The 26,957-nt window shown below is 38.6% G+C and overlaps 1 protein-coding gene across 3 annotated transcripts in view; it reads left to right on the top strand.

The window, feature by feature from the left end:
- LOC122814047 (zinc-binding protein A33-like) overlaps positions 1 to 26,957 on the top strand; it is a 111,052-nt gene that overhangs the window by 43,919 nt on the left and 40,176 nt on the right. For 2 of the 3 annotated variants that reach the window (XM_044086649.1, XM_044086651.1), the window contains exon 1: positions 20,592 to 21,034. The exons of the other annotated variant lie outside the window; for it this stretch is intronic. In XM_044086649.1, the coding sequence (XP_043942584.1) occupies positions 20,612 to 21,034 (423 nt within the window). In that variant the 5' untranslated portion in view covers positions 20,592 to 20,611. Of the gene's footprint in view, positions 1 to 20,591; positions 21,035 to 26,957 lie in introns of those variants that run through there. 3 annotated transcript variants of the gene reach the window in all.

Below are 26,957 nucleotides of genomic sequence, written 5' to 3'. Positions count from 1 at the left end.
TGATAAGATTCCTTTTACTTGTACTATTTTTACTTACACGGATTCAGTCTTGCTAGAGTTAATGCACACTGATAAGATTCCTTTTACTTGTACTATTTTTACTTACACGGATTCAGTCTTGCTAGAATTAATGCACACTGATAAGATTCCTTTTACTTGTACTATTTTTACTTACACAGATTCAGTCTTGCTAGAGTTAATGCACACTGATAAGATTCCTTTTACTTGTACTATTTTTACTTACACGGATTCAGTCTTGCTAGAATTAATGCACACTGATAAGATTCCTTTTACTTGTACTATTTTTACTTACACGGATTCAGTCTTGCTAGAATTAATGCACACTGATAAGATTCCTTTTACTTGTACTATTTTTTGTATTTGGAATTTCCTAAAATTTCCAGTTTCTTTGAAATTCCAAACCTGTATAAATCTGTCGTTGATTCCCACTATTTTTGTCTTATAATTCCAGCCTTATGTTTTAAAACCGCACCTTTAACTGGATTAATGGGTAAGATTTTGTTTTCGGCAGTGCAGAATAGTAGGTCATGTGAGACATTTCCGGCACTTTTTGGAGCTTATTAAGTCTGTTGATTTTGGCAATGGAATTTTGTTAGCTTTCCTTGATGTTAAGTACCTTAATGGAGTGATACCACAGGATGTGGCTATCAAAATGATAGGGGAGTACCTGTATAGTATTAATCATGTTAATAACTACCAGTTTTCCTTCCCTTATGGCCAGCTGGTCTGACACAAGTATTAATTTTGTGGATATCATCTTAAATGTAGATTTCATGGATGGTACCATAAGCTCAAACTTTTATAGAAAACCCACTTTCGGTAGCATGCATATACCTGTATCCTGTAATCATGTTAACTTCATTAAGGTCAGTGTCATTAAAGGACAGGCTGTCCAGATCTACAGGTGGACGATACTCACACAAACAGAGTATTAAAATACATGTTTATAGCAAGACGGTACAGTAGTCAAAAAAGTGGTAAGAAAGTAGCAAGAATCACAGAACAACTCCTTGAAACAAAGTATGGGACATATTTATTTCAACCTACTGTTAATCTAGTTTCACCTAAAAGTGTTAATCTAGTTTCACCTACAAGTGCTCGCTACCCAGGAATGCTAATTACCTCAAGTGGGAATCTAGCCAGCCAACCTGGTTCCCTGACCACTAAAGGACACCTCTGTAGCTTTAGGTACCCCTTCTGCCCTTAGACCTAGAGGCTCCATACCAAAAGTTGTCCTTAACTTTTATTTTACCCTCTGTACACCTACAAAAAGCCCTAAGCAGCCATTACTCACTGATTGATTTCCTCCTGGCTGCGTGTGATCTCATGAACAGGGTTTCTTGCCCGCTTCACTCCCCACCCTGCCCCCAATTCTCACCCACCCCCATTGGTCCTAACTTTACTGGTAACAATAACCACTCCCATCTTTCAAACAGCCAACAACATCTCTATACCACCACTACCTCCACCATCTTGCCACTATTATCCATCCCACTCTACTAACATGTAAAAGCACACTATACCTGTACTCACCACATGCACACTCCTAGCTTACATCACATCCTGCCATACCTCCACCATTCCCCCAAAAGCACACTATACCTATACTCACCACATGTACACTCCTAGCTTACATCACATCCTGCCATACCTCCACCATTCCCCCACTAAACGACTACCACTGTACTACTACACTCACCACAACTCATACCTCACCCCTACTCTACCATCACACAGAAAACCATACCTATGCACCCTCCCATAGCCTATCAACCACAGTACCTAAATATAAACCAACTCCACAACTCAACATAACAACCCTCCCACCATACCTACGACCCACAAAGCACAATCATAGAACTTCCGTTATAAACGAGCATATTCACAAATTGATAAAACCAATAATCTCATCCATATCTAAACTGGCACTCAGTGGAGACATCCACCCCAATCCCAGCCCCTCACTCTCCAACCCCACCCCTCATACTCACACTAAAAACCACAACTTCTTTCAAATCACATCCAATAGAAAAACAAACAACCTCCTTCTGCTAGGCCTAAACATTGGAAGTATAGCCAACAAGGTGCATGAACTCCATGCCACAATAGACTTGTACTCATCTGATATAGTTATCCTTACAGAAACATGGCTAAAACTACACATCACCAATGAGCAAATCCTCCCCACCGGTTACAATATACCAAGAGTAGACCGACTAAACAAGAAAGGAAGTGGTATTGCTACAATATATCAACATTTAAACATCAAGATCTTAAACATAGCAGCTCCCCAAATAGGTAAGGACGGAATAATATATACCAACCTTAAAATAAATCAAAATAAAACCATCAGCATAATAGGATGCTACTTCCCACCTGGCCACAACATCCCTCCACTTGAAACCCTCCTCAGCTGGACTACCCACCACCTACACCAATAAACTTTAATTCTCGGAGACTTCAAGACTGACTGGCAATCCTGTTCTAGTGACTGCCCAACCCATCATATAAACCTTCATGGCTTCACCCAGCTAGTCCAGTCACTTACTAGGATAAATAAAAGGTCCAACAAACACACTACCCTGGATTGGATACCAGTCAATAAGAGCACTCAGTCATATATAGCAGGCTGCCTCGCAGACAGCCTCAGTGATCACTCCCCAACATCCCTACTCAGAAAACACCTACACCAAACAAAACCTGTCATCTACCATCAAATACGCAAAAAAGTAAACTTTAACCCTTTCTCATTCAGCTCATCCCTTAAAATATGTAACTGGGAACCTCTAAAACATCTCAGTCTAGGTGATGCAGTAGACTACTTTAATAATACCTTCCTTCTAAAACATCTCAGTCTAGGTGATGCAGTAGACTACTTTAAGAATACCTTCCTTCTAAAACATCTCAGTCTAGGTGATGCAGTAGACTACTTTAAGAATACCTTCCTTCTAAAACATCTCAGTCTAGATGATGCAGTAGACTACTTTAAGAATACCTTCCTTCTAAAACATCTCAGTCTAGGTGATGCAGTAGACTACTTTAATAATACCTTCCTTCTAAAACATCTCAGTCTAGGTGATGCAGTAGACTACTTTAATAATACCTTCCTTCTAAAACATCTCAGTCTAGGTGATGCAGTAGACTACTTTAATAATACCTTCCTTCTAAAACATCTCAGTCTAGGTGATGCAGTAGACTACTTTAATAATACCTTCCTTCTAAAACATCTCAGTCTAGGTGATGCAGTAGACTACTTTAATAATACCTTCCTTCTAAAACATCTCAGTCTAGGTGATGCAGTAGACTACTTTAATAATACCTTCCTTCTAAAACATCTCAGTCTAGGTGATGCAGTAGACTACTTTAATAATACCTTCCTTCTAAAACATCTCAGTCTAGGTGATGCAGTAGACTACTTTAATAATACCTTCCTTCTAAAACATCTCAGTCTAGGTGATGCAGTAGACTACTTTAATAATACCTTCCTTCTAAAACATCTCAGTCTAGGTGATGCAGTAGACTACTTTAATAATACCTTCCTTCTAAAACATCTCAGTCTAGGTGATGCAGTAGACTACTTTAATAATACCTTCCTTCTAAAACATCTCAGTCTAGATGATGCAGTAGACTACTTTAATAATACCTTCCTTCTAAAACATCTCAGTCTAGGTGATGCAGTAGACTACTTTAATAATACCTTCCTTCTAAAACATCTCAGTCTAGATGATGCAGTAGACTACTTTAATAATACCTTCCTTCTAAAACATCTCAGTCTAGGTGATGCAGTAGACTACTTTAATAATACCTTCCTTCTAAAACATCTCAGTCTAGGTGATGCAGTAGACTACTTTAATAATACCTTCCTTCTAAAACATCTCAGTCTAGGTGATGCAGTAGACTACTTTAATAATACCTTCCTTCTAAAACATCTCAGTCTAGGTGATGCAGTAGACTACTTTAATAATACCTTCCTTCTAAAACATCTCAGTCTAGGTGATGCAGTAGACTACTTTAATAATACCTTCCTTCTAAAACATCTCAGTCTAGGTGATGCAGTAGACTACTTTAATAATACCTTCCTTCTAAAACATCTCAGTCTAGGTGATGCAGTAGACTACTTTAATAATACCTTCCTTCTAAAACATCTCAGTCTAGGTGATGCAGTAGACTACTTTAATAATACCTTCCTTCTAAAACATCTCAGTCTAGGTGATGCAGTAGACTACTTTAATAATACCTTCCTTCTAAAACATCTCAGTCTAGGTGATGCAGTAGACTACTTTAATAATACCTTCCTTCTAAAACATCTCAGTCTAGGTGATGCAGTAGACTACTTTAATAATACCTTCCTTCTAAAACATCTCAGTCTAGGTGATGCAGTAGACTACTTTAATAATACCTTCCTTCTAAAACATCTCAGTCTAGGTGATGCAGTAGACTACTTTAATAATACCTTCCTTCTAAAACATCTCAGTCTAGGTGATGCAGTAGACTACTTTAATAATACCTTCCTTCTAAAACATCTCAGTCTAGGTGATGCAGTAGACTACTTTAATAATACCTTCCTTCTAAAACATCTCAGTCTAGGTGATGCAGTAGACTACTTTAATAATACCTTCCTTCTAAAACATCTCAGTCTAGGTGATGCAGTAGACTACTTTAATAATACCTTCCTTCTAAAACATCTCAGTCTAGGTGATGCAGTAGACTACTTTAATAATACCTTCCTTCTAAAACATCTCAGTCTAGGTGATGCAGTAGACTACTTTAATAATACCTTCCTTCTAAAACATCTCAGTCTAGGTGATGCAGTAGACTACTTTAATAATACCTTCCTTCTAAAACATCTCAGTCTAGGTGATGCAGTAGACTACTTTAATAATACCTTCCTTCTAAAACATCTCAGTCTAGGTGATGCAGTAGACTACTTTAATAATACCTTCCTTCTAAAACATCTCAGTCTAGGTGATGCAGTAGACTACTTTAATAATACCTTCCTTCTAAAACATCTCAGTCTAGGTGATGCAGTAGACTACTTTAATAATACCTTCCTTCTAAAACATCTCAGTCTAGGTGATGCAGTAGACTACTTTAATAATACCTTCCTTCTAAAACATCTCAGTCTAGGTGATGCAGTAGACTACTTTAATAATACCTTCCTTCTAAAACATCTCAGTCTAGGTGATGCAGTAGACTACTTTAATAATACCTTCCTTCTAAAACATCTCAGTCTAGGTGATGCAGTAGACTACTTTAATAATACCTTCCTTCTAAAACATCTCAGTCTAGGTGATGCAGTAGACTACTTTAATAATACCTTCCTTCTAAAACATCTCAGTCTAGGTGATGCAGTAGACTACTTTAATAATACCTTCCTTCTAAAACATCTCAGTCTAGGTGATGCAGTAGACTACTTTAATAATACCTTCCTTCTAAAACATCTCAGTCTAGGTGATGCAGTAGACTACTTTAATAATATTCCTTCTAAAACATCTCAGTCTAGGTGATGCAGACTACTTTAATAATACCTTCCTTCTAAAACATCTCAGTCTAGGTGATGCAGTAGACTACTTTAATAATACCTTCCTTCTAAAACATCTCAGTCTAGATGATGCAGTAGACTACTTTAATAATACCTTCCTTCTAAAACATCTCAGTCTAGGTGATGCAGTAGACTACTTTAATAATACCTTCCTTCTAAAACATCTCAGTCTAGGTGATGCAGTAGACTACTTTAATAATACCTTCCTTCTAAAACATCTCAGTCTAGGTGATGCAGTAGACTACTTTAATAATACCTTCCTTCTAAAACATCTCAGTCTAGGTGATGCAGTAGACTACTTTAATAATACCTTCCTTCTAAAACATCTCAGTCTAGGTGATGCAGTAGACTACTTTAATAATACCTTCCTTCTAAAACATCTCAGTCTAGGTGATGCAGTAGACTACTTTAATAATACCTTCCTTCTAAAACATCTCAGTCTAGGTGATGCAGTAGACTACTTTAATAATACCTTCCTTCTAAAACATCTCAGTCTAGGTGATGCAGTAGACTACTTTAATAATACCTTCCTTCTAAAACATCTCAGTCTAGGTGATGCAGTAGACTACTTTAATAATACCTTCCTTCTAAAACATCTCAGTCTAGGTGATGCAGTAGACTACTTTAATAATACCTTCCTTCTAAAACATCTCAGTCTAGGTGATGCAGTAGACTACTTTAATAATACCTTCCTTCTAAAACATCTCAGTCTAGGTGATGCAGTAGACTACTTTAATAATACCTTCCTTCTAAAACATCTCAGTCTAGGTGATGCAGTAGACTACTTTAATAATACCTTCCTTCTAAAACATCTCAGTCTAGGTGATGCAGTAGACTACTTTAATAATACCTTCCTTCTAAAACATCTCAGTCTAGGTGATGCAGTAGACTACTTTAATAATACCTTCCTTCTAAAACATCTCAGTCTAGGTGATGCAGTAGACTACTTTAATAATACCTTCCTTCTAAAACATCTCAGTCTAGGTGATGCAGTAGACTACTTTAATAATACCTTCCTTCTAAAACATCTCAGTCTAGGTGATGCAGTAGACTACTTTAATAATACCTTCCTTCTAAAACATCTCAGTCTAGGTGATGCAGTAGACTACTTTAATAATACCTTCCTTCTAAAACATCTCAGTCTAGGTGATGCAGTAGACTACTTTAATAATACCTTCCTTCTAAAACATCTCAGTCTAGGTGATGCAGTAGACTACTTTAATAATACCTTCCTTCTAAAACATCTCAGTCTAGGTGATGCAGTAGACTACTTTAATAATACCTTCCTTCTAAAACATCTCAGTCTAGGTGATGCAGTAGACTACTTTAATAATACCTTCCTTCTAAAACATCTCAGTCTAGGTGATGCAGTAGACTACTTTAATAATACCTTCCTTCTAAAACATCTCAGTCTAGGTGATGCAGTAGACTACTTTAATAATACCTTCCTTCTAAAACATCTCAGTCTAGGTGATGCAGTAGACTACTTTAATAATACCTTCCTTCTAAAACATCTCAGTCTAGGTGATGCAGTAGACTACTTTAATAATACCTTCCTTCTAAAACATCTCAGTCTAGGTGATGCAGTAGACTACTTTAATAATACCTTCCTTCTAAAACATCTCAGTCTAGGTGATGCAGTAGACTACTTTAATAATACCTTCCTTCTAAAACATCTCAGTCTAGGTGATGCAGTAGACTACTTTAATAATACCTTCCTTCTAAAACATCTCAGTCTAGATGATGCAGTAGACTACTTTAATAATACCTTCCTTCTAAAACATCTCAGTCTAGGTGATGCAGTAGACTACTTTAATAATACCTTCCTTCTAAAACATCTCAGTCTAGATGATGCAGTAGACTACTTTAATAATACCTTCCTTCTAAAACATCTCAGTCTAGGTGATGCAGTAGACTACTTTAATAATACCTTCCTTCTAAAACATCTCAGTCTAGGTGATGCAGTAGACTACTTTAATAATACCTTCCTTCTAAAACATCTCAGTCTAGGTGATGCAGTAGACTACTTTAATAATACCTTCCTTCTAAAACATCTCAGTCTAGGTGATGCAGTAGACTACTTTAATAATACCTTCCTTCTAAAACATCTCAGTCTAGATGATGCAGTAGACTACTTTAATAATACCTTCCTTCTAAAACATCTCAGTCTAGGTGATGCAGTAGACTACTTTAATAATACCTTCCTTCTAAAACATCTCAGTCTAGGTGATGCAGTAGACTACTTTAATAATACCTTCCTTCTAAAACATCTCAGTCTAGGTGATGCAGTAGACTACTTTAATAATACCTTCCTTCTAAAACATCTCAGTCTAGGTGATGCAGTAGACTACTTTAATAATACCTTCCTTCTAAAACATCTCAGTCTAGGTGATGCAGTAGACTACTTTAATAATACCTTCCTTCTAAAACATCTCAGTCTAGGTGATGCAGTAGACTACTTTAATAATACCTTCCTTCTAAAACATCTCAGTCTAGGTGATGCAGTAGACTACTTTAATAATACCTTCCTTCTAAAACATCTCAGTCTAGGTGATGCAGTAGACTACTTTAATAATACCTTCCTTCTAAAACATCTCAGTCTAGGTGATGCAGTAGACTACTTTAATAATACCTTCCTTCTAAAACATCTCAGTCTAGGTGATGCAGTAGACTACTTTAATAATACCTTCCTTCTAAATCATCTCAGTCTAGATGATGCAGTAGACTACTTTAATAATACCTTCCTTCTAAAACATCTCAGTCTAGATGATGCAGTAGACTACTTTAAAAATACCTTCCTTCTAAAACATCTCAGTCTAGGTGATGCAGTCGACTACTTTAATATTACCTTCCTGGGCATCCTTAATTATCATGTCCCCATAAGAATTTCCCGAACCAGAGTTCAACCATCCCCATGGCTACAGAAAACCACTAAGTCCGAAATGAAAATCAGAGATAAAGCCTGGGAGCACTGGTGCAAAACCAAAAACCCCTCTACTAGACAGAAATTTCTAAAACTTCACAACAGAGTCAAAAAGCTAATAAAACAGGACAAAATTCAATGCTACCAGTCTGCCCTTACCTCCTCCCAGCATAACTCCAAACAATTCTGGTCCTCAATAAACTCCATCCTCCACCCAGGTAAAGTTAGTACCCCTACTCCTAACATCACTCACTCCACTGAAAATATTGCTACCTCTTTCAACACACATTTCACGCAAAGCATACTATCACTAGCTAGACAACCCAACCCCCCCAAACTCACACCTTCAGCTAGCAAGCTCCGCACTAGCTTCTCATTCTCTCCTGTTCTTACCTGCAACTCGCAGCTGACGCTCTAGCCTACCCAGCATCCATCTTAATTAACGGATCTCTATCAGAAAGTTATGCTCCCACACTTTGGAAAGTATCACATGTAAATCCCCTCCACAAAGGTAGCCTCTGCACAGAGCTAACCAATTACTGCCCCATAGCTATTTTCTCTCCACTCTCCAAAATACTAGAAAGATGCATCCATTCTCAGGTCTCAGATCACCTCCTCACTAACTATACCCAACATGGTTTCCGACCAAACCATAGCACCACCACTGCCTTACTCTCTTTCACTAACACTGGTCACCTCTCCTCAGCTATTTTCCTAGATCTATCTAAAGCTTTCGACATGGTACCTCACAAACAACTCATCTCTCTTCTCAATGACCTAGTCTTCTCTCAAACAGTCACCAACTGGTTTCAAAGCTACCTGACTGACCGTCAACAATCCATTGTATGGCAGGATAACCTATCCCCCAAACTACCTGTCTCCGTATGGGTTCCCCAAGGGTCCATCCTTGGACCCCTACTCTTCTCTACCTTTACCAACAATCCAGCCTCTGCCACAACACTTGGCTCACTCATACAATATGCAGATGACTCTACCATCATCTGCTCAGCCCACTCCCTTCCCGAACTGCAAAAAGTCACACAAGATGTCTTTTCCTCTGTCGCAACTTGGTTTCCAATTCCCAGTTAATACTCAACCCAAACAAAACTAAATTACTAATTTTCCAACCCACCAAATTACCCAAAACCTCTCACATTCTAACATCACAGCAAAAGACAACACCACTATCCATCCTACTGAACACACCACATTGCTAGGAGTGGAAATAGACAATAAACTGAACTTTGAAATTCACATATCCATGACCATAAAAAAGTCCACAAAAAATTAGGAGCATTATATAGAAATCGGCGACTACTTACCAAAGCTGCAAAGATTTCAGTAGCAAATTCTCACCTTATCTCCACCCTACTTTACGCCTCTCTAATATATACAAACCTAAGACAATGAAATCTAAATAAGCTTGAAAACTACTACAACAAAATAGCCAAGTTTGCTAGAGGGGCATCCTACTGTACTCACCACTGTCTCTCACTAGCAGAATTGGGCTGGCTAGAGCTCCCTCACCTCCTTCAATGGTACCAGCTGGCACTTGCCCACAAACTAATAAACCATCCACTAAAAATACCATTCCTTCAGAATCTACTCCAACCCTATCTTACCACCAGACCTCTAAGATCCAGCAACAAAAACCTCCTACAGGTCACAAGAGCCAATAACTGTGCTGGAGAAGCATTATTCTCCTGTGCTATAGCCAAACTATGGAACTCCCTCCCACCCTCAATTACCTCTGCAACCTCATGCACCCACTTCAGATCTTTACTAAAAGCACACTTGCTTACTTGCAGAAAATGCCCTTGCAACTCCCCCTCAATGAACACCCATCCACTACCTCTCTCTGCACCCCACTAACTACCTGATAATAGCAACCTTGTTTTCTCTTTAACCTAATCTACTTACTATACAATAATTCCTTCTTATTGCAACAATTTGTCTGTTATGTACCTCACAAAGAACTTGTTTCAGTTGCCAAGTTATTAATTTGTTCTACTTCTGTAACTATGTCTAACATCTGTCACTATGGCTTAAAATGTCAATTCTTGCTCTACAACTGTTCTACAACTTTGTTTAATCTTGTATTATGCTCTACAACTGAAACAGTGTCTACTATTTTATTTAATATTTCTCTAATTCTCTAATGTCTTAAACATTTGAGTGTGGAGATTTTCTCCCTGGGCCTCTGCTGAAAACGGACCTGTGTCCAGTCGGACTCTCCTGGTCAACAAATGTAAATAACAAAATAATAAAAAAAAATCTTTAAAGCTATTGAGGTGGTTAGAAAAGACGAGTGTACCCCCATTCTCTAATGGGGCAGGAATTGTTCTGCAGGACAGGTTTCTATAGTGCACTGGCACTTTATTTCACTGTTCACATTGTGTCCATTAATCAAGTTGTCAGCAAAAACATGAATAAATTTACCATCACAAGTCATGGCTATGCTGACTGCAGAACAATGAATGTTGTCTATTTTTCTTTCTGTCAGAAATGTTTTGTATTCTATATAGGTAAAACCAATAGAATGTTCAAGGACAGGATCCTTGAACATATTAGGGACATTAACAACTGTAAAGACAATAATGTCCTGGCTACACATATTAAGGAAACAGATTGCACACATTACTTTAAATTTTTTGTTATTCAAGTTGTCTACCTTAATGCAAGAGGAGGTGACATAGAAAATTTAACTGAAAGTATTGAACAAAAATGGGTCCTCCCTCTGAACGCCGAGAGATATCTATGTAAGCACAATATGTTTTTCCTATACACACACACACACATATATATATATCTATATATATATATATATATATATATATATATATATATATATATATATATATTTTTTTTTTTATATATATCTCTGACGTGTCTCTTTATGCTCTAATATGTACTTTTATGAGTTTTATATGAGCCTTTTCTGAAGTTTTTATGCTCTAATATGACTTTTAATTATTTTTTATGAGGCTACCTTTATATAGCAGTTTTCTTACACATGTATTTTAGAGATGTTTTTCATATATACTTTCACTTATGCACATTTATGGACTGCTTTTAGAAAAATTTTAGATGCATTTTACTAAAGTACTTTTAACTATAGCATTAGCTTTTCTTAATCATATAATTGGAACATCTGATTCTTTTCAGCTGATAGCTAACGTGATATAAACTGGTTGGAGAGATGCTTAGTTTGTCTGATGAAGCGACAGGAGCAGTCGTGAAAGCGCTAACGTTATTTTACCTTTTATTTCTTTGCAAATAAATGTTGTGGTTGTGTAAGTTTGGTGCAGTTCCTTTTTTTCAGTTGGTCTTGCTGTTCTGCACCTCTCTGCACCCTGAGCCATTTAGTGTATTTTTATTTCCTCTGTTGTTATTTGGCGCCAAGCGGCACACCACCTCAACATGGATGTTCTAACTAATGAATGCGCTACAAAAGCTACTAATGATCATTTCCTACGAATCTTGGATGTACAGGATAATCCGTTACTTGACATTAATTCTGCCAATATAATGGATCATGAGCTCCCCATTAACACTCAGGTACCTGCATTTTTGAAACGTTACAGGGACCTTGAAAACAAAATGTATAAGTACAAAAGGCTACAATGGCGATGCCTGCATCTGGAGGCATCTCTTCAACATAAGATTATTCCTCGAGGCTTGAGAATTTTAAACACGCCCAGCTATGGAGAGACCTACCCCATGTTACTTCGCAAATGGCAGAAACTGAATCCACAATTTAGTTCTAAATATGTAGAATTACTGATCTACTTCTTTTTACTTACCTATGGAAGATGAGCTTAAAGCTGATATTATCACGCTGGAAAAGAAAATTTCCAACAGTTTTTCGCCTGGATCAGCTGCAAGAAAATATCACCTCCTGCGAAAGAAGACTGCAGCAAAATGAACTAAAGAAATTGCAGTGAGACAAGCATGATTTTGAACATAATAATGTCTTTTCTTGGCCCAGGGAATGAATAAGGTCTGTAGTTCAAGAGAACGTCAGCCATCATGATATCCAATCAGCTAAGGATTCAGTTATTTATATCCCTACATCTTTGTGCTTTAGTGACATTTGTAGCATGAATTGTCTGCATTTAATTATTTATTGACTTCGATGTTTGAGATAAGTAATATATTTCATGGTATGTACATCTTTTCATACTGCGCAGATGCAGGTACGATTAACGATTTTAGTTTAGCTATGTAGAAGGATTATAAGCCCCATGTATAATTGTGGCTTACTATTTTGTCGATAAGAATCCTTGACATAAGAAATCCTGCATATTATTGACATGTTTTAAATTAAGGATTAGTTTTCCTAAGAATGTCGTTTGATGGAATGCTATAGTTAGTTTGTTTGTTCAACCCCCTTTTTTAGTTAGACTATATGTCCGTTTATAGGTTAAATGAGTTTTTTGTGTTTTTTCAGATTTTTTATATCCTTTAGGATAGAATTTAATATGTGTATTTTAACATGAAGGAATGTTTGGAGCTAATACTGCATGAACAGGGTCTAATCAACGATTCTGTGTTTATTGAAGATATATTATCAATTTCTGCAAGAACGAGTTGATCAATACAACTGTTTCGATTACTATGCCCTTGTTGAATTAGGTTTGCTGTTCATGGCTTTTCAGTTTTAATATACTATTCAGGAGCCTAGATTTTGGGCTAGCTTTTTAAGCCGGTATAAATGGAAGTCAATGTTATGTGTATATAAAGAGAGTATTAGCATGAAATTAGATTGAAAGAAATATGGTACGACTTTATGGTTTTTAGCTGATGTTTATGTGGCTATTCATGTCCCTTTGTGATATATGTATATACAGTATTGAGGTGCTTGCAGTACAATGGATGCTTAGCAACGTGTATTAAATTCAATTAACTTTGTAAGTGCTTAGCTAATTGATTAATTTCCCGCGCTTGGTATTATAAATAACTATGTCTGCATACTGAATAAATGAAATCTGAAGAAGCGTGGTTTTACCACGTGAAAGCGCTTATTTTTCTGTTCACTAATAAAAGATTGCTTGATTTTATGACGGAGCAGCATCTTTTTACATCATTGAAGGCATTGCAGTCTTTCGTGCAGTCTATGGACAGTTTTGTTTAACGCCTTAGGTGACATTTCATCATTAACTTTAGTTATTTCAGCCACAAGAACAGTTTGCTGAATGGTCCTGGTGGTTGGTTCACTACTTTTGTTTTCATCATTGTGTTGTTAATTCTAAATATGTAGAATTGCTGATCTACTTCTTTTTACCTATGGAAGATGAGCTTAAAGCTGATATTATCACGCTGGAAAAGAAAATTTCCAACAGTTTTTCGCCTGGATCAGCTGCAAGAAAATATCACCTCCTGCGAAAGAAGACTGCAGCAAACTAAACTAAAGAAATTGCAGTGAGACAAGCATAATTTTGAACATAATAATGTCTTTTCTTTGGCCCAGGGAATGAATAAGGTCTGTAGTTCAAGAGAACGTCAGCCATCATGATATCCAATCAGCTACCACGTCTGGAAGCTCTGATAGTACGCCCACCTTATGGAAGTTGGGCAGAGAGCCAACTATTATAGCGGCGCATTCTGACAATGCCACTATAGGCTTTAAAACTAATAATATACCTGAACAACAGAATAATAAGTGCCTAAGCGAAGCTAGCACTAGTGCAGACTCCTTTAATAGTGTACCAGTGACTTCACAGGTTCAACACCAAGAAGAAAACAGTTCGAACAGCAATATTTTTTAGATCTGAACGGCAAGGGAGATTTCACATTGAGAAATTCATTACCCTTCAAAGCACGATCGAGGAGCATAATCAAGGGAAGATACAGAAACAATAGAATTTGGAACCTACAGCACATCAGCTGAAGAGAAGGTGGACTTGAATACAGGTTTGGTTATAAATATCTCTTCAATAACTTTAAATAAAGAACAAACTGGACTACTGAATAAAGGTTTATCCTTTATCCTTGCCAAACGGGCCAATCCTGTTGAAATGTTAAAGGACCTTAGGCTCCTTGGCAGGAGTTTATCCTTAGAAAATATGTTTTCTGACAGAGGGACATAACAATGTTGATATTTTACGGTATAACAAACTAAGTACTTTTGTCCCAGCTATTCATCCAGGAATACAATCTTTTATTAATGTCTGTGAGACTAGTTTTAAACAGTTGCAATTAGAAAAGTCACGTAATAGTTTTCATAACATGTCTAGTTGTGAGAGCATTGCTCTACGTGAACTGAAAAACATGCACTCCATCGAAATTAAACAGGCAGATAAGGGTGGAGGCATAGTAATACTAGGTAAGATGTTATACTTGAGACAGATGAGAATTTTACTACAAGACACTGATACTTATCAATGTGTCACTAAATTTGTTGTAAATGCAGTGATGGAAAAGGTGTCTTTTTTGATTTTTGATCTGCTGATGACAAACTTAATTGATGAAGACTTATTTAAGTATTTTAACACCAATACCCCAGTTGTCCCAAGAATCTATGGTCTCCTGAAAATACACATAATCATTGAAGTGCCACCTATGAGACTAATAGTCTCAGGTGCGGGGTGGTGTACTGAACCACTCTCCATTTTTGTGGAGGGTAAGCTCCACACATTATTAGATGGATGCCATACTATACTGAGAGACACAAAAATGTTCCTAGAAAGGCTACATGATAGAATAATGACAATTGAGAGTGAATATATCTTTGTTACTATGGACATCAAATCACTTTTTACATCAATACCAAATACATGGGGCATTAACATGATTAGAGTTTTTCTTACTATGAACAGATGTTATGAAAATATCAAGGTTCAACTTATTTGCAGTCTACTAGAGATTATCTTAGAAAATAATGTCTGTGTTTGAAAATGAATTTTATCTTCAGAAGGATGGCGTGGTTATGGGCACTGCTTGTGCCAATAGCTACGCCAACCTGGTGCTGGTATGTTGGAAACAACTCTCTCTATTGTCGGATGTTAATCCCTTCATTGGAAATATTTTATGGTATGTCTGATTTGTGGATGACATCTTTATGTTGTGGAAGGGCACTATAAGCAAGTTAACTGATTTTGTGAACTATTTACATAACTACTACAGATTTTTTAAGATTTACGTATCAACACTCCACAACTGAGATTAATTTCTTGGATGCAATAGTTAGGAAATCTGAACTGAATAAGTTTAGCAGTAGTATATGTAGGAAACCTACTAGGAGAAATGTCCTGCTGCATCTTTAAAGTTGGAAACAGGGGTCATAAATAGACTGTGCATTTAATATATTTTGAAAATGTTTCAGACAAAGGATTCAATACTCCATTTGAAGTCTGGCAAACTCATCATTTTTAAATGTAGTTTCTTGTCTGAAGAGGGATTATCAGCAGGCCAGGTCAAATATCTTCCCCCAAGATGATGATAGACATTGAGAAGGAAATGTCTTCTGGGGGTGAAAGAGGGGACTGGGACTCAATGTTGACAAGGTCAGAAACAGGATAAGAAGAAAAGCCAGTCAGGCTCCAATAAAACTCCTCTTCCTCCTAAGACAACATGCAAGATGGGCTCCTTTTTCTGATTAATTTCACTTATAGCTCTGTTGCTGGTACTGATGAAGGTTTACGTTTCCATATGAAATATAGATCTTCTCCGATCCATTGCAGATCTATGCTACTGACTAATGGTCTTTTATACCGTGTAGGAGTATTCTTTATACACTCTGGAGTAGAAACAGCTGGAGTATTTGTATTCTTTATACACTCTGGAGTAGAAACAACTGGAGTATTTGTATTCTTTATACACTCTGGAATAGAAACAGTTGGAGTATTTGCAGCATATGCTCTGTTGAAGAAGCCTGGGAATTTTTGGTTTCTCTGCTATGAAGCAGTCCTGGTCTGGAACCTCTTTTATTTGCAGAATTATTGGCAGTGTTTATTGAAGGATTTAACATTTTCCTCAAAAAATGAAGCTAATACATTACTTTTCCTCAGCTTGGCAACTTTGTTAAATTTAACATAAAGAGAAAAACAATTAGAAATGCACCTGGGACCAAAAAAAAATAAATAAATAAGGATCAATCTTTTGAGGTAATTTACATACCATCAGCATGCCTATTATAGATAATAAGAGGCAAAAACCTAGTTTTTAGTTCATGTAATACGTTCTTGATGATGGTGATAGAGGAAAGCTTGTTTTTGTTTCAAAATTATCAGCTTTCTTTGGTGCACAAACCACTGCAAAGTGGAAGTTATTCTGGTGTAAACTGAACTAACAGCAGTGATTAGATGGTGAGAAGTGAAAAAAACAGGATGGCATCAGTATTTTGTGGGAGGCTTATGCTACAGGAGTCAGTAGCAATGGATGCAGGAGACCAGCACTGGTCCTCACAGGAAAAAGGGGCAACTAAGGAATGTCCATCAGGACCATGGGCAACAAAAGGTGGGCAAACTCATTGATTTCCTGTTACACTGACCCTTCCCAAATAAAATCATAATGTAGTTCTTAACCAGGAATGTCTGATGATAATAGCTGACAAACTATCTGTGATAGAAAGCTTAGTCATCTGATTAAAAGTATGAAAGTAGGGTGGAAAGAACAGACATAGACTGAAGAACTGTTACCTTTTTACACTGGTGGACATCAGCTAAAACTCACAGCATGAGGTGTATGTTACATTTCAACAGATGGATACATGGATACACGTATTGCTGGGGAAAAAAAAACAGGAAAAGAGCCAACTAACATTAGTGCATAAAATTCACGTGCATCCTAATACTGCAATGGACCCCGTTGAACTTAGATTAGAAATAGTGATGGACACTAACTGGGCTAATAAGGACAAGACCATTTTCTGTAAGAGCTTTGAAAATGGTCTGTACTTGGACATGACTTCAGAGGACAGTCAGTTGCATTTATTTCATTTTGTTAAGAAGGTTAAGTAAGTACTAGGCTAGCTGTCCTTGCAGGCTATTTTAGGCCTGGCCAATGTCTAGTCAAAGTATGAGAATCAAACCCTTCAGCTTGTGTCTAGGGGGTAAACAACTTAACCATTATACCAACTCCATTACAACTTCTTGGCTTTTCTTTTAGGAGGAACCCAGTGCAGTATTTTACACTGAACATTGACATGGACACCATGGAAACATGCCTACTCTTTCATCAGAAATGCAGGGGGCTTTTAACACCCACCTGAACCACCATCAATGCAGGAATATGGAACCTCAGATTAACATCTTAACCTAAGGATGGCACCTCAGGAGTGCAGCAACCCCACCCTTGCTCCATAGCAATGTTAGTGCTGGAATGCTTATACAAGCAGCAGGTGGGGATAGAGCCTACAGCTTACTGATCTTTCTAGCATCAGAGATGAGTGTGCTACCTGCGCATTTCCTGTGTTGTCTCTAATGCTTATATCTGTTTGTACATAAATCTTGGTTTATTTTATAGGTTCATAGGTTGGTACTAGGCTATCTGCCCGAAGGCATTTATAAGCCTAGCCAGAATGTGTTGGCTTTTGCAGTCCCCTTAGATTAGTTCCCTATGCCTCTGTCCAGCAGAGCTACTGAAGTGATCCCTGAGGTAAACTTTCTCTTTCCCGTCCACTCGTCAAAGTTTCTTTTGAAGAGTGTTAGCGAGGAGCTCTGCCTAATGTAGATTGGGATCTTGTTCCAAAGCATGGGAAGTCTCTGGGACAGAAATCTATCCCTCTAGCATGTCCTATTTATTGTTGTGGTGAGGTTTAGATCCCTAGAACATGTGGCTCAAGGGGATAAGGTTTTCTTTAGGTGGAGCATGTCCGTCAATTCTGGGTTGGACATGGCCTTGTATGTCAGGCAGAGATCACCTCTGAGTAGGCGGTATGCAACTGGGTACAACTGGAGTTTCTTCAGTCGAGCTGCATAGGACTTCTGTTTGAGGCCAGTGATCCTCTTGATGAGGTACTTCTGTGGTCTTTCCAGCTGTTGCAGGTGTCTTGTAAGGTACATCCCAAAGGGGGTGTTGTACTCTATGATGGGTCTGATGAGTGATGAGTAGAGGGGCACAATGACTTCTTTTGATCTGGATGCGAACCCTTTTGTGGTTAGGTGGGCCATGCGTAGAAGGATTTTCTAACCACTTTGGCAATGTGATTATCAAAGGTGAGATTACTATCTACTTGGGTCCCCAGATCCCATATTACATCTTCCGTATTTTGGGGACTACCACCTATGTGGTAGTTTGTGGGTACTTTGTTTTTTCCAAAGGGGATGACTATGCACTTTTTGGCATTTAGCTTGAGGCCATGATTTCAACACCAGGTATCCGTCTCAGTGAGACCCTTTTGGAGGATGTCTGTGTAAGCCGGAGAGTCAATTATAGCCCCTAGTTTGCAGTCGTCTGCGAACTTGGTCAGCTATAGTCCTCCTGTGCTTGCCTGTACCTCTGAGAAGTATATACCAAACAGGAGGGGTCCTAGGACTGAGCCCTGGGGCCAGTTTAGAGTCGGACCTAGCTCCCGCAACTCTCACCATGTGGGTTCTGTCCGTGAGCCAGTTGGCAACCCATCTTGTGACATAGGGGTTTATATTCAGGCTGGTGAGCTTGTCTATAATACCAGAATGGGGAATGGTGTCGAAGGCCTTAGCGAGGTCTAGGTAGGCTGTGAGTACCACCTTCCCCTCATCTATAGCCTTGGTAACTGTCTCAAAGAAGTCCACCAGGTTTAAGAGGCATGATCTGCCCTTAACAAAGCCAAACTGGGTAGGGGCCAGTGTTTGGAGGTTCCCAGTGTCTCTGTTAATGAGTTCCATGATGATGTGCTTCATAGCCTTGCAGACCAAGCTAGTCAGGCTTATAGGGTGATAGTTCCTGGGGTCTGTTGTGGCTCCACCTTTGTGGAGCAGAATAACCGTTGCTGTGTGCCACTTTATGGGTATGTAGCCTGTGGAGCGGCTGAGTTTGAACAGTGTGTTTAGGTGAGGGGTTGGTTCGTCTTTGAGCTTGTGTAGCCTGGGTCAACGTCTGGTCCCACTGATGCTGTGTTTTTGGCTTTGGAGAGGGCTGTTTTAACCTGAGTGTCTGTGATTTCAGGGGATCTACATTCTTCTGGTATGGTTATGGGCCCTTTTGGGGGTGAGAGGGGGGGTGAAGTTTACGCTGAACCTGTCTGCCAGGATGTTGGTGATATTGGTCAGTTCAGTGTATTTTGTGCCATTCTGCACTAACTCTGAGCAGATCTGAGCATTGCCACTTAGATTATTGACATAGCTAAAGAATGCCTTGTGGTTATCTTTGGAGTCCTTGGTAATTTTTCTTTCAAAGCTCGCCTTGGATGATTTTATGAGGGATCGTAGTTTCTTGCTGATACTGATCAGGGATGTCTTCCCTTCTTGGGATTTTACTATTTTCTGTACTAGTTTCCTCCTTCTATTGTATAGCTTGTTTATGTCAGGGGTCCACCAGACTGGTTTCCTTTTCTTGGAGAAGTGAGTCTTGGTTTTGCTTGGGATGGCATGATCCATGCATTCTTATAGCTGCCCGTAGAATGCATTAGTAAAGGATTTTGCAGCTTGGACAGTGTTATCCTTCAGCATGGGGGCTTTGAAACTTTTCACCTCGGTCTTAAGTAATGTGAAATTTGCTTTTGAAAAGTTTTTCACGGTGGTTTTTATTAATGTGAACCACTGTAAGTGTTCCTACTCTATGATACTGGCTTTTACATTTGTGGTACTCAGTGATGTGGAAACCTGCACAGTCCTGCCTGTTCCCCACCAGCAGATTGTTACCAGTTATACATCAAAGCAAAGCACGTTTGTCTTATCAGGACATGTGTCAACACAAAGGTACCATAGCATTGTTTATACTGCAAGAAACTATAAAGTTTGTTTCTAAAGTGATTAGTTTTTTGCTGTTGACAATTAAAAGGAAAACCTTTGATATAAATATGTAAACTCTGTAAGATGCAAACAAAAATTCACAGTTTAAGGGTTCCAGGCAAATGCAGATTTTCAAACCTGTAACACTGTCCCCTCAGCCAGTAGCTCGCTGTTTATCTTTACATCCAAAGTTCAAAGTTCATGTGAAAAAAGTAACAATGAAAAACGAAACTAAATCAAGTTTTTGTAAAAATGGCAACTACTGCAGACATTTCTAGCCTTGTAGAGGAACTAACGTGCTCTGTTTGCCTGGATTTATTCCAACATCCAGTGACACTGGAGTGTGGACACAACTTTTGTAGATCATGTATCGACAGAAATTGGAAAACTAACAACATTCCATCCTGTCCTGAGTGCAGAGCAGAATTTCAAACCAGGAAATATGCTGTCAACAAACAACTGGCTAACGTGGTGGTGAAAACAGGAAAAAAATCTATTCAGAGTTCTGAAGCTCATGTTACACAAAATGTAAATCAGTTTTGTAAGGAACACGAGGAGAAACTGAAGTTATTCTGCATGCAGGAAGAGATCCCCATCTGTCTCATATGTCGAGATTCAGTTAAACACTCTGGTCATAACTTTCTGCCTCTTAATGATGCAGTCGTTCCATATAAGGTGAGTTCAATTAGTTAGTAAATATAGGATGATTTTTCTACGGGGAGAGATTTACAACAAGATTTGTATGGACATGTAGACCAACCTCTCCACCAACTCCCTCCCTCCCCCCACCCTCAGCTGTCTGGCAAACGTTAATATCCTTGATAAATAAGAATCAAAACAAAAAGTAGAAGCGACATTAAAGTCTGATATATTTGTTTATCGCTGACCTTGTAACTGGTCAGTCTGTCCTCATAGTCACTTTATTAGCAACACCACTGCAACATCACCACCACTTGTAAAGTATTTTAGTATATTAAAGTAGTTCAACAAAGGCCTACATGCAGGATGAGAAGGTGCATGCATTTCAAGATCTTTACATCATGTGCCCCATTGTGTAGCAGTCTCCTGGCATGCATTCCTCATATTGGAACTCCCTCTTTTAAAGGTTAAGAACAAAGTATCTCACATCACCCATATTAAAACCATCCTCAAGTGACCCGGATGAATCTTTCTCGAGCAGGCCAGTCTCTTCTAAAAAAACAGCACTTTCGCAGTCATTATTAGTAATGACCTTGCTTAAGATATTCTGGAGTAAATTAGTCAGGTAGCTGCTACCTTTGATGAGATATTGGCATGCAGTGATGTCACAGTAGTGTATTTTTGTTTTCACTCAAGTATATTATTTTTGCAAGGATTCTAATATGCTTATTTCTTTCCCCATATTCCTTCATCTTCTGTATACCACATTGTTACTAAGCAGTGTTGTTTAATGCTTCTGTTTTTCTGCATTAGGTTTTGGTGTGTGCATGAAATACTGTTTTTCAGTACGTGTTCTACACTTAAGAGTTGATTTTGCATTCTTTTACTAACAAGAAGCACTATATACATACCAACTCTGTCTTCTTACTGGGACATGTGCATATCTGGGATCCACACTGACACAAAACCTTTGTAAATGAACTGCCTGTTCTTAATATTGTTGAGGTCCCATCTGCCACTTCTTGTAATTCGAACTAAAGCTAACTATCCCAGGACACTTTTCTTGATGGGTGGGGTGGGTCCTTAAAAGAAAAAAACATTTTGCATTTCAGTTTATTCTTAAAAATATAAATATACTATAATAAAAAATGAAAACTGTGTTTGCTATGACAAATTTTCACTTTCGGTTACGATACTCCTATGAGTACTCTGTGGGTATCATTTACAGTTTGTTTTAATGTGACTTCACTTGAAACTGATGTTAACAGGTTCATCTTATCATTCATTGTACACCCATACCACCATTCTTTTTAGAATTTAATTTTATTATTTCTCATTTAGTGAGTGTCTTTCACGAATTGTAAAATGCCACCTCAAATCACCATTAATAGACAGATAAAGGGTCCAGTGATTTTAGCTGCTCCATTAACCAAAGGCAAATAAATAAATAAAATTATGTTATTTGTTTATTATTAGGAATAACCAACTGAGCAGAGGACCTTTTAAAAGGGAGGCCTGGGGCAAAATAAGTATGTTACAAAAGCTGTCTGAACATACATGGCTGATGGTGAACTGCAATGCATGTAAATAAGGTTAAAAACAGTACAGTGTTATAGGTTATACAAGTCCTGGGTTAGTTTAGAAACATATAGCTACATTGTATTCAGAGTACTACATCCTAGTGCAGACATTCCATAGTTGCTATGGTTGCAGTAGCCGCTGACAGATACGACAGGATACTGATATTCATTACCTGGATCTGTGGCATAGACAGATAAAGTCTTAATTTTAACTCAGGTGATCCCAGTTCAATTCGAAGTAGTGGTTCTGGTGCTGAAAGAACCAGGCAATGGCTAGCAGAAGTGAGAGTCTCACACAAGCCCACCCTGGAGGCAGGGAGAGCTGGTTTCCAGTCAGTCACTTGCTCCTGTGCAAGTAGGGGCTTGTGTGATAGTAATGGCTATAGTACCAGGGGATGAGGGTTTGGTAATCTTAAGCCAGTGAAGGTAACTAGCATGAGCATGGTAGCACATATACACAGGATGAGGGCAGAGGAAGCCCCTACAGTGATGCATTTGCTCATGTCAGCCCCCAGAGATGGGCACTGACCAATAAAATTGGGAATGCCCTCTCTTTTGACTGTTAAAATTTGAGTTAGCATCTGGTTCATACATTCCTGGTTCTTACAGCCTATTTAAATTGTATCTAGAGTCACCTTCATTATTTCTGTAGTTTCTGCCACTCGTCTTATTTTGTATTACAGTAACTTGTTCTGGGACCTCATTCTTGTAGCTTCAGCTGGAGTTGTGGGATAATTGTGAATTACTGCAGGATCTGAGCATTGTTTTATATTATACTGCACTCCTACCTCCATAAGTAACTGTATTTTAAGTCAGACCGGGACTTTGGTCTTGTACTTTTATTCAGAAGTGTGGGAGAATTGTGAACTACTGCAGGATCTAAGCCTCATTTAGTCATTTATTATTACACTTTCCATAAGCAGTGGTACTGGTAAATCTCTTGCCTGGTGCCTTAGACTGTAGTTTGGATTGCAATAGTGGCAGTATTGTAGTTTTTGTTGCAGGATCTGAGCTTCTGTGTTTCTACAGCTGTTTACATTTTATCTTTGCTGCTACAGCCTTATATTCTACGAACCATTTGCATGCTGAAGGTTACATTCCAGTGCCTCTCTCTTTGTTACATTAGCTAGTAAACATTTGCTACTGTTTTTCCCCTATTCTTGTGTCGCTACATTGTTACAACCCTCCCAGCCCCCACTGATACATTAAGTACTGTTGTCCTGCTGCTCTTACTGTTTGGGCACTAATTACAGTTTTCTCCTGCCCTACTGTAAAGGTTTCTGAAATATTAATGTAGCTGGGATCATTCACCTGTAGTTCAGAGTCACAGGGCAAAGTGAACTTTGATTTGCTACAGGTCCTGAAGCCACAGAGCTCCACTATTGGCTTCACTTGATTGGATCCCTCTCTATCACATCTGAAATAATCTGCACAGAGCTGCACCCACCCAGGGTCTTTATTCAAGATTCTGATAAGTATGGAGTATGAGAAAAGAGCTTTTCATCAAAAAGGTAAGGGAAAAAGGCTACACGGAACTGGACTCAATACACCGCCATCGCTGGACTTACTTCATAGTGGGTTTTCTATGTAAGACCTTTTTTCTCTATAAGAGACCTGCAAAATCTATACAACCTTAGAAATTCAGGTCGGAGACTCATCTAACTCCTACAAATTGCAAACAGACAAACAAACAAACCTTGAGCTGCAGTACACCCCTGACAAGATAACAGGCATTTCCCTTTTCCTTAGAAGTAAGTCCTTTCAAACATTATCTAAAACAAACCAAAGCCCAAACAGTTATATTCAACCCCCCCCCCGAGTCATTTCAGTCCAAACCATGGACCAGCACTTCCCCACAACTTCTCTAGCCAGCCTGATTTAGATGGGTATTTTGAGACAGTGTACACATTGCCTCATGCTGTCTGATGATCATCTATTACTCAAACAACATAACACAGTGTGTGAGACATGTACTTATATAATGGCCTTGAAGCAAAACTCTCACACAGAGAAAACTCAGACACCACAATCATCAATAGTACGCACCCACACCTCACCAAGGCCATCATACTAGACATAATCCATCCTATGCTGAGGTTTTCAAGATTAAATTGTCTAAACTTCAAAGACCTCTAGAACATAACACAGGTGCAAAGCACATGCAACAAGTTAAGCCTACCACAAACATGTAACATGAGGCGTCCCAAAGTCATGGATGCTGACCCCGTAAGGCAGGCATCTACCCAACCAAACATTCTTATTATAGGTGATTCCATTTTAAGGCATACAAATGTACCTCTTACCAGGCTGGGCAAGGAAAGAGTGACAATTAGTTGTCTGTCTGGTGCCAGGATCCATCAGATGACACACACACACACACACACACACACACACACACACACACACACACACACACACACACACACACACACACACACACTCTGAAGTCCTTGGACAACAAGTACCTGTATGACTTTGTCATAGTACACATGGATGTCAGTGAGTTAAGATGTGGCTTACTGGACTATATGAAGAGGGACATGACTGACCTCTCAGACTGTGTGTCCTTGGCAAGTATGAGCCTAGCACTAAGCAGCATTCTACCTGCTCCAAGGATGATGCCAAAACATGAGCACAAAATAATTGATGTCAATAATTAGTAAAGTTTTTGGTGTCATTCAAAGGGGTCCAATATTTGTCATCCTGGGAGGCTATGATCAACAGACCACTCTGCTTCACCAGGAATTGCCTGCATCTGCCCCATCTATGGTTTCAGTTATTCACAAATACATTGTCCACCCCCACAATGTATTTTTTAGGTAATGCCAGTCTGATAAACCTACCAGCATAACAAAAAAAAAAAAAGCAAAATAAAAAAAATGTAAAATGTAAAACTGTTACTGATCAATGCCAGGAGCCTAGCCAAGAAACTCCACTCCCAACAAGCCCTTCTCACTCGGGAGGGTGTCGATGTCTGTGTAGTGACTGAGACATGGTTTAAAATGGCTGAGAACATTCTGGCTATTCAGAGCTACAACAACTTCAACATGTTTAGACCAGCTACTGCACAGCAGAGGAAAACAGGTGGAGGTGTCTCAGTCTTCATCCAGAAATAGACCCACATCAAGACGAGTAAAGCAGAATGATGTATCACTGCACCTTCATGTCCATCATTGGGGTCGCTCTATAGTGGACAGAATGATGTACCACTGCACCTTCAGGTCCATCATTGGGGCCACTCTATAGTGGACAGAATGATGTACCACTGCACCTTCATGTCCATCATTGGGGTCACTCTATAGTGGGCAGAATGATGTACCACTGCACCTTCATGTCCATCATTGGAGTCACTCCATAGTGGACAAAATGATGTATCACTGCACCTTCATGTCCATCATTGGGGTCACTCTATAGTGGACAGAATGATGTACCACTGCATCTTCATGTCCATCATTGGGGTCACTCTATAGTGGACAGAATGATGTATCACTGCACCTTCATGTCCATCGTTGAAGTCACTCTATAGTGCACTGTCTATATACCATATCTTAGCTAATTAGAGAACTGTCTGTATGACACAATAAAACCACTATGCCTGTTTGCATGAACTGGTATCACTCAGTATTAAATCCAACACCATTTTCCTAGGGGATCTAAAGAATCCAACTATAAATCGGAAAACATACACCACCTGCACAAATACAGAAATTCCTGGACTTTGTCAATTCAAATGCCCTGGAGAAATTAGTCTGACTACCCACTAGGGGGAACAATATCTTGGATTGTGTGTGTGTGTGTGTGTGTGTGTGTCTTTCGGCTTTACCTGGTTAGGGGTCGCCACAGCGGAACTCCGGTCCGCTAATGATTGGTAGTTGATTTTTACGTGCCGAGTTACCAGCCCTGATGCACAACCATCAACTAAGGTACGCCCATTCATGCATGTCTCCATGCAGAAGACATTCTAGCTGAGAATCGAACCGGACAACGTCTTACTGTGAGACGACAAAATCCCAAAAATATAAGTGGACTTAGGAATAGCCAAAAAATCCAATATATCTTCCGTTTATTATAAAATAACACACATAAGTGCTTTCACAGTATACCTGCTTCTTCAGATGAGATAGAACAAGGAAATGCATCTCATTAAATACTAATTACTTCTGTAATTGACCAATCACATAGCGATCAGAATTAAAGATACTATGAAATGTGTAAAACTTTTTGAATATAGATAAAATACAAACTTACGTTTGTAATAAACAATAAGACCGCAGCATAATGATTAATGCCTAAACTACCATCTAACTTAGAGCAAACATTAAAACATAATTTTACATTTATTATATGTATATGATATTAAATCTGTCTAAAAAAGAACA

This window comes from Protopterus annectens, chromosome 10.part0 (assembly GCF_019279795.1).
Source record: "Protopterus annectens isolate FY-2018-M chromosome 10.part0, PAN1.0, whole genome shotgun sequence".
NCBI lineage: Eukaryota > Metazoa > Chordata > Ceratodontiformes > Protopteridae > Protopterus > Protopterus annectens.
The sequence above is the reverse complement of the archived record's forward strand: the minus strand, read 5'-3'. Positions and strand labels throughout refer to the sequence as shown.